General features: G+C 46.1%; 1 protein-coding gene across 1 annotated transcript in view; it reads left to right on the top strand.

Annotated features, from left to right (window-relative positions):
* Positions 1–3,287: 3,287 nt before the first annotated feature.
* CACNA1B (calcium voltage-gated channel subunit alpha1 B) overlaps positions 3,288–20,362 on the top strand; it is a 296,895-nt gene continuing 279,820 nt past the window's right edge. The window contains exons 1-3 of the mRNA XM_075170459.1: positions 3,288–4,127; positions 6,445–6,550; positions 13,080–13,219. Coding sequence (XP_075026560.1) covers positions 3,868–4,127; positions 6,445–6,550; positions 13,080–13,219 — 506 coding nt within the window. The 5' untranslated portion in view covers positions 3,288–3,867. The remainder of the gene's footprint in view (positions 4,128–6,444; positions 6,551–13,079; positions 13,220–20,362) is intronic.

The raw sequence follows: 20,362 nt of genomic DNA, 5'->3' as shown, positions 1-20,362 counted from the left end.
GACCTAGGGGAGTCAGAGCGCGGTGGGTGTCCCTTCCTCTCTTAAAGGAAGAAATCTTTTACTTTCCTGCTGCTGTTTCTGCAAACGTGTCCTTCCTAACCTGCTCAGTGGGGGATGACAGCCAAGGCGATGTTGGGATTGCGTCCCTAAATTTTAGCCACAGTCCCTCATATAGGACACCTGCGCTCATGTCTCTGGAGCACAGCAAGCTGGAAGTCCACTTTGTGGTTCAACCAGACCTCCCCCCCCCAAGATGGATCCAGATTGTTCCGGGAGTCCCTGCGAGCTGCTTTGCCAGGGCAAATAAATAGTGCCACTGGTGCTTGCCACGATCCAAGTGTCCCAGTCATCTGACACGCAAAGACCTGCAATATTGTACCATTTTGTCTCAGCAAGGCAGGCTTTGCCTTTCCCGATGGAAGTGCTGCTCCATTAAGCCCAGTCACCTGCCTCAGGCTTGGTGCTTGGGTGGAGGTGAAAGTCCAGGGAAATGCTTGGTTGCCTGCAAAGCTGCTCAGGGAGGAGGAAGGCTCCTTGCTGAAGCCAGTGCTGGAGAGCAGTGTGATTTGCTCACCTCTGTCTTTGGAGCTTACGAGGAGGAGTTACTCCTGACCGAATCCATTTTTAGAATTTGCCATGAAATGCTCTTTGCCCTCCTGTAGTGGTAGATTATAGATGTCTGACCTGTTTCAATGCTCTAAATTTTTCGCTTTCGCTTAACTCCCCTGCTCTTTTCATAATCTTAAAAAGCCCAACTAAATCCTGATGCTTCCCCTCTCAAAGCTAAATAATCCTTGCAATTGCAAACTCTTTCTCATCTTTAAGGCTTTCAACGCTTAAGATCTGCGTGATCTTCCCTATGGTGTGAAAAAAAAAAAAAGCCCTGAGCATGCAGATTGAGAAAAGGGCAAACTGTGGTTTAATAGAACATCCCCACAACATGCTTGCCTCATTTTCTCGCCGTCACGAACACCCCCACCACCCCATCTGCTGACTTCACTGCAGTGCCGTGGTGGGGAGTTTGTTCCTGGGAGAGGCAGGATGGTTTGGTGGCTCTGGGAGGAGAGAAGGGGATGTGGGGGTCAGAGTTTTATCTGATTCTCAATATCACCTGATGCAAAAGACAACACTTTTTTTTGGACTTTTCAGAGCTGTCGTGTTGTTAATCCATCCCCCACATCTTGTAAGCACAGGAGGATGCAGACATGAAGATTTGTGGAAATCAACGTATTTCTTTTTTCCAGATGCTGATTTCCATCAGAAGAGGTAGGGGATTATTGAAAATGGCATTTCCCCTTCTAGTGGCTACTGATAAAAAGATTTTTCTACTGAAAAACATAAGACCACAGAATATATTAGATTTAGTGACCAGAAGCAGACAAGTGAAGAATTTAGACAACTAAATCAATCATCTGGGGGAAACTTGATTTTCAGATGAAAAGATAAATTAATTATAGAAAAAATGCAGTGAGGATGAAAATGAAAATGTTTTTAGGGGAAACTTCAAAGAGAGAAGAGCATTCTCCTGCCCTGTTCAGCCTATGAGCTGTGAGCTCCCTGCACCCTCCTTCTCCCTCCATAAAATAAAGAAAATTTCCCTGGTGACCCAGTTGTGTGGATCAGCTCGGCTGTGCTGGGGGGTGAAGACTCATAGGAGGAAACACTCATTTTAATCTCTGCCCAGGGTCTGAGTGTAACAGGGATCCCGAGCCAGCGGGAGCTGGAGCAACCTGGTGGCAGCCAAAGTGCGAGACCTCATTTCCCAAAGACTTCAGCTTCCTTCTTCAGGCAAAGTTTTTCCCAAAGACTCCAGCATTTGGTTTAATCTGCAAATTATCCAAAACTGGGGTTGAGAGAAAGTCCTCTTTTATCATTCCCAGCATGTGCATGGGAAGGGAACCTACAGACTGGAGCTTCTTCTCGCTGACCTTGTCCCCAGGACTTACAGAAACTGGGTGGCCATGTCCGTGTCAGGGTGGTTGGTGGCTCTTGCTTTATCTGACCCTCAAGGCAGCAGGATGTGTTACACCTTCCTCCCTTGCTGCTTCCCTCTCTGGCTCCTTGACTTAGTGCTGCTACCGTCTCACCTCGGCAGCCAGTCCTGCCTCCGAGGGTATCTTCTGGCTGTGCTGCAGTGTGAGAAAGCCCTTCAGGTACCAAAGCCCTGGGTAAGAAGCCGGTTTCTTCCGGAGGGTCACCCTTTGGATATTGCCAGCCCTTATTCGTGCCATTTGTGGATGTCGCCAGCCCTCTTGCTGTCTCCTGAAGCCAGCAGATGTTATTGCTACAGACTTGCCGAGTTGGTGGGTTGGTTTTGAACTGAGACAGCTTGGATGACTAAGGCAAAAAACATAAGCAGCAGTGTCCAGGGTTTCCTTACTGTGGGGGAAGTGAAAATGTCCCCCTGTTGACAGCCCTGACTTCTCTGGAGGGTCCCTTCTAAAAGTTAATAGTTTGTATCCCACATTTAGCCTAAATGCAAAAGCATATCCTCAGCAGCCACTGCAGTGACTGTTGACGTGAGGTGCTCCAGGAACGAGGAGGAGTTAGCTTTCTGACTTGTGGTGGATGGGAGCAACAGAAGGTGTTGGAATAAACAGGATTAAAGGATTTGGTCCATAAATACGGGATTAAAAGTATCCAGTGCTCTGCAGGAGTCATTCAAACCAAGGAGAAACAAAGTAAGTTGTCCAGAAGGGCGCAGCTCTGTTTCAAACCAGCTTGTGCGCACACAGCCCTGCACCGCCTCACCCGCGTGTGCTGCTGGGGGAGTTGCATCCCCTCCTCCACCCGCATCTGTCCCTACCACGGCGGTGCCCACCGACCCCACGGTCCCATGGGCTGCGTCTGAAATAAGCACCCCCATTGCCCCGCACCCCCAGGCCCCCCTTACGCCCCCATTTCACACTACCCCCCCCCCCCAGCCTTCCCCGGGGCTCCTGTTGGCACAGCCAGGGGTGATGGGAGCTCCGATGCCCAGCGCTGCCCGCGTCCCCGGAGCCCCCCGCCGCAGCTGGGGGCACCCACGGGTGCAGCAGTTGGGCAATGCACATCTGGGCAGCGACGCGCAGGCGCGGGGGCCGCCTCGCCTGTTCCCCCCCCCCGCCCCCCCCGCCCAGACGGCGGCACCCCCCGGCCGGGGCTTTGCGCTCCCGCGGAGCCCTGCGCAGGGGGCGGGGGGGCTCGGTCCCTCCTTCCCCGCGGCCCCGGGGAGTGGCCGCGGCTCCGCCGTATTTATCGGGGTGGGCGGCGGCGGCCGGGCCGGGCCGGCTCCATCCTTCCCTCTCTCCCTCCCTCCATCCCTGCCCGCCTCCCGGTGCCGGTGACTGGAGCGGGCGGAGCCGCGGCGGCCGATTGGCTCCGGGCATCACATGCGGCGGGGCCGGGCCGGAGCCGGAGCCGGGGCCGGGCCGGGCTGGGCTGGGCTGGGCACGGCGGAGCGCTCCCGCGGCGGGCACGGCAGCAGCGCAGCCCCTTCCCAGCCCAGCGCCCCGCCGGCCACCGCGGAAGGGACCGCGCCCGCCCGCCCGCCCTGCCGGCCACCCCCCCGCCCTGCCGGCCACCCCCCCACCGCCCCGGCCATGAGGGCGGGCCGGAGAGACCGCACCTGTGCGGGGAGGTGAGCGGAGCCCGGCGCCTTCCTCCGACCCCCGGGCAGCCACAGCGGCGGGGAAGAGGAGGGGGTGGAGGAAGGGAACGGGATTTTTTTTTTTTTTTTTTTTAAATATAGCTATATATTTTGCTGCGATCAATCCCGATCCCGCAACTGAAGCCCCCGGAGGGAGAAGTGCTGCGCGCTGTGATGCGTCTTCCTCTCGCCTCGGCTGCCAGTTTGGATTGTAGCGCCCGGCTCCGTGCACTGAGAGAATGGCTCGGTTTGGGGATGATCTGCCAACCCGCTATGGAGGTGGAGGGCCGGCCGGGGCTGGAAGAGGGAGCAGCCGGCAAGGTGGCCCCCAAGCCGGCCAAAGGATGTATAAGCAGTCGATGGCTCAGAGGGCCAGGACTATGGCTCTCTACAACCCCATCCCTGTCAAACAGAACTGCTTCACAGTCAACAGATCCCTCTTCATCTTCAGTGAAGATAATGTTATACGGAAATACGCCAAGAGAATAACAGAATGGCCATATCCTTTCAGGGAGGGTGTGTGGGCACGGTGGGGAAGGTGGGGAGGGGGAAAGGGAGACCGGGGGAAAAGAGACCCCCCCTAGTCAGCTAAGGATGTGTCTGCTGCTAATGTAGACGTGCATGTGTTATCCAGTGTGTGTAATGGGTGTGTGTGACTTGGATCCGTGTGTCCGGCATAATGTGCGGCCGTATAGCTGGGTATCATAGGAAATTGCTTCTGTGGGAACGGTGGAGTGTGCTTTTCACTATGCCGAGGGGTGTGTGAGAGATACGTGCATTTCCGTGTGTGTTTAGGTGTGAGATAGATACACAGTTGCATAGATTTACATTTCCTACAATTCAAGCCAAATTCAAAGGGTTCTGTGAGATTCATGCTAATGAATCCTGATTCTTATTTTCATCTCAGAGCCTTTCAACTCTTCTTTCTCACTCTGAATAGAAGAAGGAACATGGGATAAAAATGGTGACACCTTAGCATTAAAGCTGCATTGATAGTAGGGACATTGATAGCCCCGGTACCTTGCAAATCCCAATACAATCATTGCAGCTAGGTTTTTAGTACATCACCTCCTGAATCCACCAGAATCAACCTTGTTATTTTGATTAGGTGCATAGCCTCAGCTTAGGCTGTACTAAAAAAAAAGAAAAATAAAAAAAGCTTTATGGCAGAGGGAGGCAGTAAGTGGAGAGAAGGATCATCTGCTGTATTGTGAAAGGGGCAGATGCTTTCTGTCTCAGAACCACCTCCCAGGCCAAGTGAGCTGCAGAGATCTTCCTCAGAAGGGAGCTTTGCTTGTAATGTTGCACACAGTGGGGTTGTAAACCATGAGAAAAGGGGAGCAGACTATTTGAGGTTACCAGGGAGTACATATTGTGTGTGTGTGTGTGCGTGCGTGTGTGTGTGTGTACAGGAGTGCATTACACTAGTGATCTCAAGGGAGCTGGTTGTTTTCTTTTCATTTAATATCACACACCTATTAATCCTCAGCTAACAGCAGCAAGGCCTCCTCCCAGCCTCCTAGCAACACTTTCAATTGCCACAGAGGCCAGCTCCCCTTCAGGCTTCCCCAGTTTCCACTTCCTGATGGGCTAACAGGAAAAAAATACACCAGCAGAGTGAATGCACTTCCCTTCCCCCTGAACACACACGCATTGATCGTTCTGTCCATATTATAAAATCACTGGGATTGCTGTACTTCCTCATCCATTTCTCCTTCCCTGCATTCAAGTCTGAATAAACAAGCTCCAAAGCTCCGGTGGCAGGCAGAGCATCGCTTTTCCTGCAAGGCTAGACGCAGTCTATCCCTCTCCTGTCTCTTGGGCGACTCGTCTGCATCTTTATCGTGAAGTGTGGGGAGGGGACCCACGGCGCTGCGGAGTCAGGGGGTTCAGCAGAGCCACCGGCCTTTCCCCCCCGCCGGAGCTGCGGGGCGAGGTTCGGGCCGAGGCGCGGGGGCGGCCGGGGCAGGACGCTGTCCGCGGTGCTGAGCGGAGCTGTCCGCGGTGCTGAGCGGAGCTGTCCGCGGTGCTGAGCGGCGCTCCCCGCGCTACTCCCCGCGATGCTGAGCGGAGCTTTCCGCGGTGCTGAGCGGAGCTGCCCGCGGTGCTCCCCGCGGTGCTGAGCGGAGCTGTCGCCCGTCCTGGGGCCCCGATGCCGCCCGCGGCGCGGCTCCGCCCTGGGAGCGCAGGGGCTCGGCACGGCTCAGGGCTAGAGACGACGGCGAGAGGCAAGGGGGTGCCTAGTGTTGGGTTTGCCATCTTTCTCGTGAGATCTCGTCCTTCGTACATCCCGACAGGGTGCTGATGATTTTATGCTCACCAGGAGCGGGCATTGCAATCTAGCAGTAATTTGTGTTTTGGACCTGCGTAGACATCTAAATCGAACTTTTCTAGCCCGTCGCTTATTTACACTATGCGCTCAAGTTAAATGACAGGGAATTCTGAAGAACAATTCAGCAGATGGCATTTGGCTGTATAATCTGTTTTGGGGCAGTTTAGTTTATCAATCTGATTTAAAAATAATAATTATTAATAGCTTTTTGTTTCCTTTGAACCTTTTGCTTTCTTGTTCCCAAATTCCTTGAGCAGCTCAGATTCTGTGTGTGTCGCCAACTCTCTCAAAGAAGAGAGACAATTTCCTACTTTTCTTCCAAAGGCACCCCAGAAAGAACTGAGGAAGTCAAGGAGACTAAATGTCTTCAAAAAAGATGAGATATCTTAGAATGCTCAACTAATGTAACTGTTTAGGTAGAAAAGGGATTTGGATGAGGTTCTGCTTGTGTTGTCTAGTGTCTTCCTTAACTTCTGGTCCCCACTCCATTTGAATACATGATTTTAGCTACAATCATAGCCAACTGTATTGTGCTGGCTCTGGAACAACATTTGCCGGATGGAGACAAGACACCTATGTCAGAGAGATTGGTGAGTTGTATTCATTTATTTACATTTTTTTGCTTCTGGTCTAATACAAAAAGCAGTCAGCCACCCAGCCTTGCGAGTGCTTGTACCTATCTTGAAAATCCACATATAAATAAAGGGGCATTGACCTGACAATCAGAAAAAATAAGTCAGTGACAACAAGTATAACTCTAACCTCCTGATCCCTTCTTCACAAGAATGCTTCATCACTCTAGCCAGCCCTGCCCAATTGCAGGAGAAGAGGTTGATCTTACAGTATGATCGGAAGAGCAGCAAACTTAGGTTGTCTATAAACCAAGACAGGAAGGGACTGCCAAATGCTCAGAATTATCTGTAGAATCAAATGAACTTCTGTGATATTTTCCCAGGAAGTGGTAGAACAGAGTAACCTTTTAGGTTCGTATGTCTTTCAGCTGTCTTCCTGCTACAGCATATATCAAGGACCCTACAAAGCAAACTTTGGGTTTAGATGATTACACTTCCCTTCCAAAAAAAGAAACCAACTTACAGAGGAAAATAATTTACCCGCAGGCTTTATGGTAATGAGCCCAATTACCTTATTTCAAAAGAAAATACAACAATAGCTTCAAAATCATTCTTCCATTTATCATCACTGTAGGAAAAAGGGTAATATTTGGTTTGATTTTTCTCCTGCTGTTAATGATCTGGAACATCTTTCATGCCTAAATGCATTAATCCTGGTGCACATTCAAAGGATGAATAAATATGGATCCGTATGTGTTTCACATGTAGATATTAAATTATGCAAACAAATATAATATTAGGCTTGCTGCCAAAAGCTAGAGCCTCTGAATGCTGGTTGCTACAGTTTCCAAGGATGATCCATACCAGTGGGCAACTCTCACAATCTCATTCTTCAGAAACAGGAAAAAGTGTATAAGTGACAGATCTAGAAAGAATTTCAGGGTCAGCTAGTTGCGACTGCCTGTTCGGAAATGTATCCGCTGGTGCTGGGTGCCCACTTACAATGTCTTCGCTTAGTCTCTTTCTGTTTGAATTATTTCTACTTAAGAAGAGATGAGGAAAAAATTAGGAACATGCATGTATGTTGATCTGTCTGCCATTAAACATGTCTTTGTATGTTCTGGGATGGGCTAGCAAGGCAAGCCTGGGTTTGTGAGCAAAGCACAGGTTTAGATCCAGGGTAGTGATCGAGCTGGGGAAATGCCTTCCCAGTTATGAACACATGGACTAGGGAAGGGGAAACGTAGTTTTGTGGATGTTCTGGCTTGGTAACTCTTTGGTGAGATGTTATTTTAAGCAGCAGTAGGTATGGTTAGCACATTGTTTCTATGTTCCTCTATATCCCTAGATTTGTAAGGGGATCCTAGAGGCTTTTCATTGGTCCATTTCCCCATTGTATTAATTCCATTTTACAGCACCCATTACTGCACACACACCTTCAGTTCCTGCCCAGGTAATTCCAAAACGGGGCACTGGCAACACCACCGAATAGTGTAAGATAACTGAATGAGTTAAATGCACAGTCTCTACCTTGCTGGCTCTGCTTTGGTGATGAAGGAAGAATTAAGCCCTGATTTTTGTCCCAAACACTGTTGTGCAGCATTGTCTTTGATCCAGATATTCTGAAGCCATTTTAACAACAGCACATTGGTAATTCTGAAGTATAAAGGGGTTTATCACAGAATAACACTGAGAATTTTTACAAGTCATGAAATATTTTCTGTTTTCAACATATGCTGGAAAGATTAAGCATTGTGAATAAGAAAAACTGTCCTCCGGTTTTCAAAGCGAAACCTCCTTAGAATGCTCCTGCTGCTTCCACAAACTGTAAGTTTTTTCATCGAAAATGTTACGCATCCGTGCTAAACCAGAGTGGGCAAACATTCCCATATATTTATGGGTTTGTTGAGCCAAATTATAAGTCCATGCAGAACAGCAGGTGCTTTATTACTGTCTTTGGCAGGAACGGAATTGGCCTTTTTTGGTTAATGATTTATAGATAGATATACCTTTCCTTCTGCTGGTTCATTAAAATTGGAGTGAGGGCTCATCACTGAAGAGTTAATCAGATCTTAAGGATATGAGATGCACATCACAAGCCTTTTATAACTGGGAGATGTAAGCAGAATTATTGAAGGAAAACCAAAATGCCTGGATACTTTGTGCCACAGATACAAAGACAAAAATCTTAAGATTGTCTGTTTGTGAAAGCTGAGAAAAAGAGGGAGGAATCCATGCGAACATTTTCATGGTTTTTCTCTTCTGATCAAAATTTTCCTCTATGTATCTCCCCAGACACCCAAGATATGAACCTACAGTGCAATTTCACTTGGCTGTTTTCTGCACTCACGTTACTAGTCAAGCAGGGTTAATTAAGCACATGGGAAGAGCAAGTGATGTCTCAGTATATGCAATATTTCAAGAATTGGAACAGCTGAGTTATAAGTGATCTTTCTCTGTCCATTTTCTGTATGTAGTTTGTGGCACAGAAAAGCATTACTTGGCTCTAGGATGGAAATTCTGGTCAAAACCAGGGCTCTGAAAAAACACCAGTCTGGTGGTCAAAGTGTTCAGTGGTGAAGTGGAGCATTGGCTTCAAGTCCTTGCTCTTCAGAGAAGACAAATAAGCTAATTCTTCCACTAGCAGGAGAATGACCTACACCCTAGGGTCTTGCCTTCTCTGAGCTGGGGATCTCACGTGCTTTGGCTGCTGGAAGTGTTTACTTCACATCAGTAATTATCTGCTGGAACAGAGATGCTACAAACTTGCTACTGTCCATCTCAGCTGAGTGCCTTAGCCAATAGGTTGTAGTCAGTCTCTCTCTGTCCCAATAAATATTGCATTGTTTGTACACACTGGAGTGATGCCAACTGAAAAGATGCTGAGGGAGTTGTACTGAGTGGCCCAGAGCCTGGTGATGAGAGCTCCAAATGTGGGAATGTGAGCTTCACATCTGAGCCCCGAATGGCCTTGCAGGTGGATGCCTTGCTCATGATGCTCTTGGTTGTCCAGGCTGAGACACGCACGCATTCTCTCCCTGTCTCCTTCCTGATTTCTCAGTTTTTTCCTGAGAAACTTTAGTAGATCATGGATTTGTCCCAGCCTGTCAGACACAATATCAGAACTTGGAGGACAGGAAATCTATTTTCTGCCCTGCTCTGGGGCACACCCTCTTTGAAGACACCAGCGGGTCTGTAGGATGATCATCTGCATGTCACTGTAGGGCTCTGAGTGTTTGGCTCCCCTGGGTGGTTTTGATGTGAGGGCAGAATGTAACTGTTTTCTCAGATATTCAGCATGACAGCTCTTGCACTTTACTAATTCTTTATCCTATCCACAGGCACTTCATGCAATCATATGTGAGCTGTTCACATTAACCTTTGCATGAACAAAGCCTTACACACCCAAACCTATCAAGGCTCTCACATCCCAAGGCCAAGGAAAGACACTAGGACATGGACTAGGTATAGTAATGACTTTCCAGACGCAGAAGTTGTTTCTGATCTGAAACATATTGATTAAATGTGTGTTTGGCCCAGTCTCAAGCTTTGCTGTGTCCACAGCAAACAACCTGCTGGCACAGCTCTGGCTGCTGCCCAAACTCTCCACCCTCCTTCCAAGCACGCACACTGATACTCATTATCACCTGCTTTCCCACTCTTGAACCCGAGCAGCAAGATGGGCTCCTGTCTGAGGGGGGCTGCAGGATGCCCTGGCAGCAGGATTTCTGAGCCGACAGCAGTGCCATTTCAGTGCTGCACAGGGCACGTCACCCAGGTCTTTGTCCTCCAGCTCCTTCCATCACACACAGTCATGCGAATCCTTTTTTTCAGCAGCAGGACCCACTACCTAATGGGGCATAAATTTTATTTTTCATCCCATTGTTACTGCCCTGATTCTTAGGCTAAATTAGTGTAAATTTAGACAGGCTTTAGAAAAGACCCTCTTTCTATCCCCTCTTATTTCCCCAGCTACTCACTGCCAACCTACAGACGACAGTTTTTCTTTGTAATAAATACCCAAGCCCATCTGTGAGCCTTCCTGCTCCCCTAGAAGCTGACAAGAACTTCTTTGACCCACTTCCTAAGAGCTCTGTGTAGTCCTAGCTTTGGGAAGAGCATATTCTATCAAACCCTTGAGTACCTGAAGCCTGGCTCTTTAAAGCTGGGAGCTGTAACCGCGAGGCACCTGACCTAGATTGAGCAAACGACCGGTAGCAGAGTAGATATAAGGCTTCCAGGAAGTGTATGTGGGTAAAGGTTTTGGTTTTTTTTGTTGTTTGGTTTTTTTTTTGTTTTGGGTTTTTTTTTTTTGGTGTTGTGTTGTGTGGTTTGGTTTTTTTTTGTTTGGGGGGGAGTGTTAGAAGAGCTATTTTTAGAGGCATGCTAGTAGTTTCTAGATGGAAATATAGTATGGGCTAGGAGGCCTTTGTTTGCAATGATTTTGCATACTTGTTGAACTAGAAAGTGTTGTGAAGAGCAGGCAGACGAGGTTGTTAGAGTCCTCCTGTGGGCATAATGGAAAGCAGAGGAGCAGTAAGGTAACTTCTCCTGAAATCACATGTGATGATTTCTGACCCCTTCTTCCCTGTTTTCTGTACTGGGTTGAAGTCCTTGGATGCCTCTAGCTCTTGCTGTGGAGAAACTGCTGGAAGAAAACTCTTATTGTAGGATTTCTGTTGAAGGTCATAAAAGGTCTGATGGCCTTGCCTTGTTCCTGTTTCTCTGTGGGTAAACAGCACTGAGGTGGGTAGCTGCAGTTTCTCAGTCCGTCAGGGATAATTTCTGTATCCTCTGAGCAGCATCAGTGAGGCTCTGGGGAGGGACAGAGGGCTTGGAGGTGCTGCCATTTGTGGAAACAGTTCCTTGGCTGGAGGAGAAGCTAGTTTTGAGTTTGTTTTTTTTTTTTTCCCCCTTCCATTTCAACAAAAGGCCTACAGTGTGAGCTCAACAGCCGCCTGCTGTTTTGCTGTCTGGCCGTCAGTATGTGTGTGTGTGATCTGCAGGTGCCTGGTCATTTTGCCTGGCCATAGGGAATGGGAGGTGGGGTTGCTGGGGCTGTGAGGTTAAGAAAGGTGGAGGGGAGTAGAGATGACACAGGGTGAAAGATGAAGCACATGGAGGAGCTGGGGTCACTGAGGTGTGAAAGGATGTGGGGTGCTGCTTTGTAGGAAACAAAACTTTAGTTCAGCCACTGATGAAAAAGCCTGTCCAGAAGCAGTAATTTCCAACAGCTTGGAGGCCTTGTCAGTGATTAGTGCTTTGTGGCTGACTCGCTGAGTTGGGTGTACATCGATGCGCTAAGTGCGTAAACCTCTTTGGGAGGGGTATGCTATTATATTGGTCTTCTGGGTGTGAAAAACCTGGCTTTCTTACTTAACAAGTACTATGGCTAAGGGATGGGTCTGTGTGCAGTGCTGGGTCAGAGTTGAGCAAGAGTTGCCATGCTTGTAAAATAAATTCTTGTACCAAAACTGCTTCTTTCTGTGTTCTGTGGCCACAAGACTTGACATTCATGTTCTTTCTGTATAAGAGAACTGAATTCACCTTTTGTCATTAATAGAATTGCAAAATGTAAACAACTGTGCATCAAACAGCAGCTCAACTCTTTGGCTCTGATGGTCAGAAATGCCGAAGCCACTGGAACAAAAATTTCTAATCTCTTAATTTGGGAGTTTGCTTCCTTTTGGGTAGGGCTGCTTTACTTCCATTGACTTCAGCTGAAATCAGGGATCTAAGGCACATTTGGAAATTGGCTACAGGTGCCAAAGCTAATTAAACATGTTCTTGAAATTGATGTCCATTGCTTTCACCTTTGCTTTCTTGCCCACATCTTCCTTCCAAATGTGAAAGCTTGATTTTTTTTTTTTCTTCTCTTCTCTCTAGTGAGCTAGGACATGAAGCTGTGATCCCCTGGTATGCTTTAGTCTGCACCATGGGCCTGAGACACAAACCTTGCTGCTGTTAATGGAAGGGAATGGGGATTTCTCCCTGAATCAGAGCACAGTGAAAGGAAAATAAGTGAGGCTGCAGCTGTGGGAACTGAGAAAATGGAGGGGAAAGAGTGAAGGAAGAACTGATGGAATAAATGATGAATAAATAATTTCCTGCCAGTGTTTGCAAGCTTGCTGTGCTGACTGTTACTCCCCAAGATATCTTCTTCTTTCAGTTTCCTGGACAAATTGTAAAACATATGTTTTCTTCCATGTCAACAACTACAGAAATATAAGTTTAAATATACCCTTAGAGCAAAATTTCAGTTTTAAAATTCCTTTCAGAATATTGAGTAAAGGTGGAAAGTGTGGGGTGAAATAATCAGAATAAAGGCAAATAGAAATGCCAATCTGAAAAAACAAATCTACCTTCAGAGAAATAATAATGAAATTCTTCTCTGCTTAGTTCCAGTAAACTTAAACCTTTTGGTTTCAACTCTGTTCAGAGAGCTGAAAAGGGCGTGAAGTTGGTGCACCTAGTTGTTTATATGACTTGCTATCAGTGCAGAAGCGTAGGTATCTCCTTGACACCTTTGATTTTTATTCTTTTTCAGGACGACACTGAGCCGTACTTTATTGGAATATTTTGTTTTGAAGCTGGTATAAAAATCATTGCTCTGGGGTTTGTTTTTCATAAAGGCTCTTACCTTCGAAATGGTTGGAACGTGATGGATTTTGTCGTGGTCCTCACAGGGTAAGTGACCTCCCCTTGCCCTAGGTTTAAGGGGGACCCTTGCTTTGATTTCTGTGGTTTTTTAACTGTGGGTTGGGATGGGAGTGATTTTAGTGAAATAGTACTAAAAAACTGCATTTCTGGCCTTACTGTCTTTAAATAATGGCTGTTGTGCTGAATGAGTCACTTTAAAAGTGTTGTTTGAACCAACTGAAGAGAGGTTTGGGGGATATTTATTTGTATATATGCTGGCATGTATCTTCCAGATGCTTACTGACATTTCCTGGACTTTGCAGGTTCTAGGTACTTGAACCTGGTTTAAATCAACCTATCTTCTGAGATTACAGGATGACTTTAAAAGTCAACATGGAGTGAGCTAACAAATTAAATGCATCCCATTTTTAAGCTATTACAACTCTGAAATCAGTGAAGTTTTTGCAGGAATGAATTTGGTCTGCTATAAAATAACTTTTCCAAAAATAATTCAAAGAGGGTGCATGTCTTATAAAGGCCAGAGCCGAAAATGTTACCTGTGCATTTTGTACCCTGGTTTGAAATGATATCACTAATTTCTTTCTTGGAAATGCTTATAATATTTTTATGTTATACATTGCAACAGTTTCTGTCTCTACTTATATAAATGCAGTGTAATGGTAGAGGATAATGAAAACATAAACATTAAGTAACACTTACCGTCTACAAATTGTGCTTTAAAGCTCCAAAGAAAATGTTCCAAAGGTCTGCGTGAGGTTCTGATCTTGCAGCCTTCATCTTGGAAGGATTTCAGTTAGTTTTTCCCCCAGAAGACTGCAGTCTGGCTCTTGTTATTAATGTGCATTCATTTCACACCCCTTCTCTACTCCTGTGTGTGACAAACATATATTCTTTGGTCTGGTTAGTGGTGTAGAGTAGGATGCTGCTAGGAAAATGCTTGCATACATATACAAATGTATTCATTTAGATACATTACCACTGTAATACTATTTGCATTCAGTGTACCATGTGATATAGTAATTGAGAGGCCAAAGGGAATTCTTTATGTATTGAGAGGAAGAAAATAAATATGCAGAGCTTGATTGTCCTGCTGCTGGGGCCGGGTATTTAATCAATAGAAACTTCAGTGGAGCCACAAGGAGAATCAGATTTGCGTACTTGGAAGCATAGGGGGTACCAGGATGAAAAGAGAATTAGCACAGATGCTACAATTATTTGCACCGATGGTATGTTCTGATTCTTAGTTAGCACTATGACCTTTTGTGTGTTTAAAAAAAAAAGTATATAAAATCAAGGCCCTGATTCTGGAAAGGACCTTGGCATGTGGTTTAATTTATCCTTCAGCAAAACATTCAAGTACACATTTGAATTCAGCTGACTCCAGTGGTTCTGTACTTAAAGTTAAGGTTATACATAAAAGCTTTCCTGAATTACAGCCATATTGCTATTTGTTTAGGCATGTTTTAGATTTGTTTTTTCATAAACACAGGCCAAGAATCAAAATAGATATTTTTTTTTTTTTTAAAACTGCCTGGCTATGACTGAGACATTCAAAGTTTTGCGACAGTATCTGAAACATCGCATGTGCGTGCCGTGCTTGTGGAATCACAATCGAATGCGCGATGCTCTAGGTGCGACACCGGCTTCTTACTGGTGCTGGTTTTATTGTGAGTGCTGTTTGCAGCGCTGTTTGATCTCTGAGCATAATTGCAGAATATCGGCTTGATTAGACAGCTGTAATGAGGAACCCTGTCGCCATCTGCAAACATGCGTATTCTTTTGAAGTACAATCCTGTTAACGTCAAAGCTGCTGGTTTCCAATGGTGATACTAGCTGGGCTGTATTGAAACTGTCTTGTACATGGACTTCCCACCAGGCAGGCGATGCAGCGAAGGCGAAGTGTAAACTGATGGCCATTAAATCCAAGCGTCATCTCCACTGAGGAAATCCACAGACCTCTTCTAATCCTGTAATTCGAGGGCTGGATTTAGCAAGGCGCTTGAGCTCATGCCCAATTTTTGGTGTCTGGGGGGCACTACTGAAAATAAAGGGTTACCCGTGTGCTTGGTTAGATAAACGTTTTCCTGAATCTGGGGCTGTATTTCCAAACCCAGTAATGAGGTGGAGGGACCTGGAGTAGAGAATTAATGTTGAAAGATCTGCAGCTTCACACAGGGGATTGAGTTAGTGTTTTCTCTGTAGCCTGTTGTGTTTTGCTGTGATTTTCCTAGATCCTTGTTATGTTCTTAGCTCACTCCTGTGTTGCCATGGGTCTGTGCTAGAAAGCAGGAGCTCCTCTTCCTTGGGCTTCCTTCACTGGTCAGAAAGCCTTTCATCTGCCCATCGCCTGCCCTAGCTCGGCTGACAAGGGGAGACTGAGCAAGGCCTTTTACTGGAGACAGGCATCGTCCTGGCACTTCTGCACTGAGACTTTGAAGGCAGGTTGCTGAGGAAGAACACCCACTACTGACGAACCCGGTGTTTCTCCAGGGAGGGGCTGCGAGGTGGTGACACAAGTGGGACCTTAATTTTTGTTTCTGTGGAAGGTGGTCTCGGATCTGCGTGTTTCAAAAGGTGATCAAGCAGATTCTGTAATTTATTAGAGAATAATAAAGGAGGACAGTGCTGAACTTGTACTTAATGTGTTCTTACAAATATAGATAGGTAGGACATCAGTTTTTGAAATATTATTTTACTACCCTATCAAAAGCTTTCCTTTCCATATGTGCAAGATTTCTACTTGAAAATGTTCCTTCCTGTTTCCCAGGCAGTGATCAGCGTTCGGTTCCTAAGCTCACTTTCACATTGATCTTCGATATTATAGAGGGATTTTAATGTCTCTTTTTTCTGTGTAAGCATGAAAGATCATGAAAATGCATTTCATGATACCACACAGAGTTGTGTACCTGCTAATCCTGTTGAGTGCACATTTTTATTAAGGTAAATGGTGAATGTCAGAAAATCTGATCTCATTTTCAGCTTTTAGCTAAAACCCATAAAAGCAAAGAGCAGCTTTGCTCTCGTTAGCTGTTTCCATAGGAAGAAGGCCAGCCAGTGTCTGGGTGTGTTTTGGAGGAGGCTGTGGGGGAAGGCTCTGCATTTATTGAACTTACCCTTATGTAAATATTACAGTGATCATGCGGTAACCCTTTCCACCTGTTTTTTCCAACTCTCTTTTTTGCTACTCAATGCCTGCACACTGGGATTATTGATTAAATATGGTTTTTTAAATTTGCCTGCAATGATGGATATTTTGTTTGTCAAAATCAGACAGTAGAAGTTGTTAATCAGAAAATAAATCAGGGCTGTGTTATATGCAGCCAGGATCAGCATCCTATTGAGCTAAATTGGAGTCTAACAGATAGTGACCCAAAATGGCTTTGTTGTTCCAGAAAACACTCCCTCAGTTTCTTTCTACAGCAATGTTGTGGTGTCTTTCTCATTTACTTTCAAGGAAGCATGCTGATTTGCTGTTAACAAAGGCCTGAGAAAATAATAGATTGCTGCTCCTTGAAAGATTTTGTTTCCTCTGTAATTTTTTTAGTTATTTCTTGTAAACTCCTCCAGTTGTAGATGACTATCAAGGAAAGCTGCCCTGCTGTGATGTGCCTGTTGCTGTTGTGGAGAGATACATGTATGTTTTATAGCTCCTGCTCATTTTATTTTCACGTTTTTATGGGATTGCATTCACTCAAGTGATGACATCACCCATTAGCAGCTCTAAATCACACAAAAATGCAATTTGTCAACTGGTCTGGGACCGTATATCTTCATACACTTTTCCCAAGGAAGGAGCAAAGGGACTTCTTACTCTCTTGCTGCAACCTGTCTTGGGGTGGAATCTTCAGGTATCCACAGTTGTCTTGAGAACGAAGTCCTCCCTATATCCAAACCCCTCAGATGGCAGTGGATGGAGCTATGAGCCTGCATTCAGGGCCTTGAGGGTTCAGGCCTGTTCCTGTTGGAGTTCATGGAAGGATTTCTCCTGGTGTCCTGGGCTTTGGATGCAATAGTCCAAAGAACTGCTGTACTGGGTTAAACTGCAAACATCTTCTCTAGATGGAGCTGGTGTAATAGCATGGCTGCTAAGGGGAAGAATGGATTGAATGATCCTTCCTGAATCCCAAAATTCAGCTGTTTAGGGATTTTTGAGAAAAATATGGGTCTGATGACTTTTAAACTGTGTGGTCCAAGGGTATAGTTCTCCTTAGTTATGTTTTGGAGCCTGTTTGTACTTTTGGCTTCATCATACCCTGGGTAATGGGTCCCATGGTTTAATTACATACCAGAAGAAAGTGCTGTATATCCCTTTTTTTCATCACTAGCTGCCTGAGATTTCCACTGGTGCCTTCTAGATTTTGTATAGTAAGATCTGGAGGATAGTAATTCCTTTTTCTGCATGCTTATGGTTTTACGAATCTCCAGCATTTGCTTGGTCAGAGATTTATGCTGCCCAACCTCCCTTGACCCAAGAGCTTTTCTGTGTACCACTGACCTATGCTGTTGCTCTGGTCCTTTCCTAGTTCTATCATATCCTCATGGGGACAGTGACCACAACAGTGTGCAGTGTTTGTCCAACGCCAAGGGTTGCTAAAGACTGGTATAAATAAATGGAGCACTTGGAAGGACCATGCTCTGTCCTTTATGAGCAGAGTTAATTTTTTTGGCTTTCAATCAGCCTAGATTAAACACTCTCGAAGAGTCCTGGTAGCTTCTTGAGCCAGTTGGATCAGCTGCCTGGATCTCTGGGTGGGACTGGCAGAGACAGCGTGTGCCAGGCCTGGAGCTGCCAAATGATGTGCACAAAGTCTCTGCTGTTACTGATGTCTCAGGCTGTCGGGAACAAATTACAAAAGCTAGAATTATCTTGATTGTCTGGATGACTGAGAAATGTGCTCCTAGCTGCTGGTGATGCTAATAATTTGGAAGGTAACTCATTTAGTAGCATAATAAAGACCTGTTCATCCTTGATGTTAGCTTTGCTAGTTACCAGGATCATCTTAGTATGTGGGTAGTCTGAGATGCTATTCCTGGTGCAGTGTATGAGGAGCAGCGGCAGCCTTGGTTGCAGTGATGACTGTCAAAGGGGAAGGCATAGGAACCATCCAGCCTGGTCTGCGCCGCAGGCTACGGACCTCTGATTTTTCCTCCTAGACAGGGTGTGGGGTGAGATGTGACCACAACAGTATTTGAGAAGTGGATGTCTGGTTGAGGGCTGGGATTCTTAAAGCTGTCAAATATACATAGATGCCTATAGTCGCTAGCATTTTTTTCTTCACATGCATGTTCCTGTGCATTCAAAAGCCCTTGGACTAGGATGTCTGAATTATGGGGTCCTATGTGACTGGCTTTTGTGTATTCCCCCAAACACCTCAATCTTCCCACCTGCAAATAACCACAGAATATAATAATTTGAAAAGCAAAATTGAAATGAAATAAAAACCCTTGGATGCCCTGCTAGCATCCCTTTAGGCAGTATGCTCAGTGCTTTGTTTATAAGCTTTAGATCTAGACACCTAGGGAATAAAGGGGCTAGGAGCAGGGAAAGGCAGATTCCTCTCTGCTCTTCCAGCATGGAACTTTGGGCACTTCTGTGCTAGAAAGCAAAGCTGAGCAGCAACAGGAGTTGGGAAAATGGATACTTTAAGAGGGATAAGCTTCATCTTGATTAGTTGTCACAAGGAAAACAAGTAAGCCTCTTTGCATGGTTATGCAGTATGGGTGGTGATGGACTAAGGCTGCTTGCTATTAGCATTGTGCATGAGTCATGCTAAGAGCAAAGCCTCTATAGATTTTAATGGAGCTGATCCTTGTTTGCAATTTCTTTTATGCTCCAGTGACAGGTGGATACTTGCTGGCTCAGAAAAGCTAAGGGTACCTTCTGAAATTAAATCAGATTAAAAAAATTGGACAAGGCAAAGGGAATTTACCCATTTTCCTCAACGCGAGGTGTTAACTAGTGATCTGGCTGGTGTATGGGAGCAGTAATGGAGGAAGGCAAGTAACTAGATTTTTTTTTTTGAGGCAGAGAAAATGAGTGGTTAGTAACTGGAAGGGAAGAGGGCGTGTGAGATCTCAGTTTGAACAGTCTAAAATAGTTTGAAGTTCTTCTATTTTCTGTCCCTTGGCCATCTGGGCTCTTGGGGAGCTGAAGAAGCATTTTCCTTCCAAGGAGAAGATGCTGGACAGGAAGGAAGGATTTGTGGGCTCTAAACCCACCTTGGCAAATGTCCTTGTCTCCTTTTATGCACTATTGCAGCCAGTTTTGCCCAGTGGGGCAACAGGTTCCTCGAGACTGGAGCTTGCTTTCCCTCTGGGCTTGTTTCACCCTAGCAAAGAGGGTCCCAGGCCATGCTGAGCCTGTTGGAGTGTTAATTAGGGCTCGTGTCTTTTTTGTAACTTATAGTGGCTTTTGTGCATTGGTTTTGGTGGGGGTGGGTAGAGTTAAGCAGGTGGGGGTGTAATTGTGTGGCTGGCTGCTACATTAGAAGGACACTTTCCTGAGCAGAGGAAGACTCAGGGCTTAGAGGAAGGCTGCAGATGGTCACAGACCCTCAGGACCCGCAGGTGGGGACAGCTCTTCCCTGGCAGAAGTTATCCTTGAAGCATGGCTCTGCTCTGGTTGTGGCAAACCGAACATTTCAGGTCAGAGAACTTCTCAAGGGCAAATAGACAATGAGATTGACGTGCTTCTCTCTTACTTTATTAGAAGTGACTGCAAGGTATTGAATACCTGGTATGTGAACTGATAAATGATGGTACCGCACAACAAGAAGCCAGAAAGTTGAGGCACGGACAAATAGCTTTTCTCCAAAGAGAGAGGAAACAAAAGCATTTATTCAGATTTCCATCTAATGCTGCTTTCCATGTTTCGTGCCTGTTTATGCTTCTTTGAAGCTTTTCGTTCACAAAGAGGGGAGTGCTTACAGCTCCCTGGCCCACAGGCCCTGAAGTTGGGCAGCTGTAATGTAAAAGTGGCCATCCCAAGTGAAAGGGAGGTGTGCTTTCTCATCACAGACAGGGCTTTTTCAAAGCCAGGCAGGATCATTAGCCCAGACTCCAGACAGCATTTTTAGCTTTTTATGGGTCTCGAAGGGAGGCTGGTGGCAGGGAAATACTGTCTTTTGTGAGGGGACCAGCTGTACCATGCAAAGGCAATCGGGGAGACTG

Source organism: Calonectris borealis, chromosome 21 (genome assembly GCF_964195595.1).
Source record: "Calonectris borealis chromosome 21, bCalBor7.hap1.2, whole genome shotgun sequence".
Classification (NCBI taxonomy): Eukaryota; Metazoa; Chordata; class Aves; order Procellariiformes; family Procellariidae; genus Calonectris; species Calonectris borealis.
The sequence above is the reverse complement of the archived record's forward strand: the minus strand, read 5'-3'. Positions and strand labels throughout refer to the sequence as shown.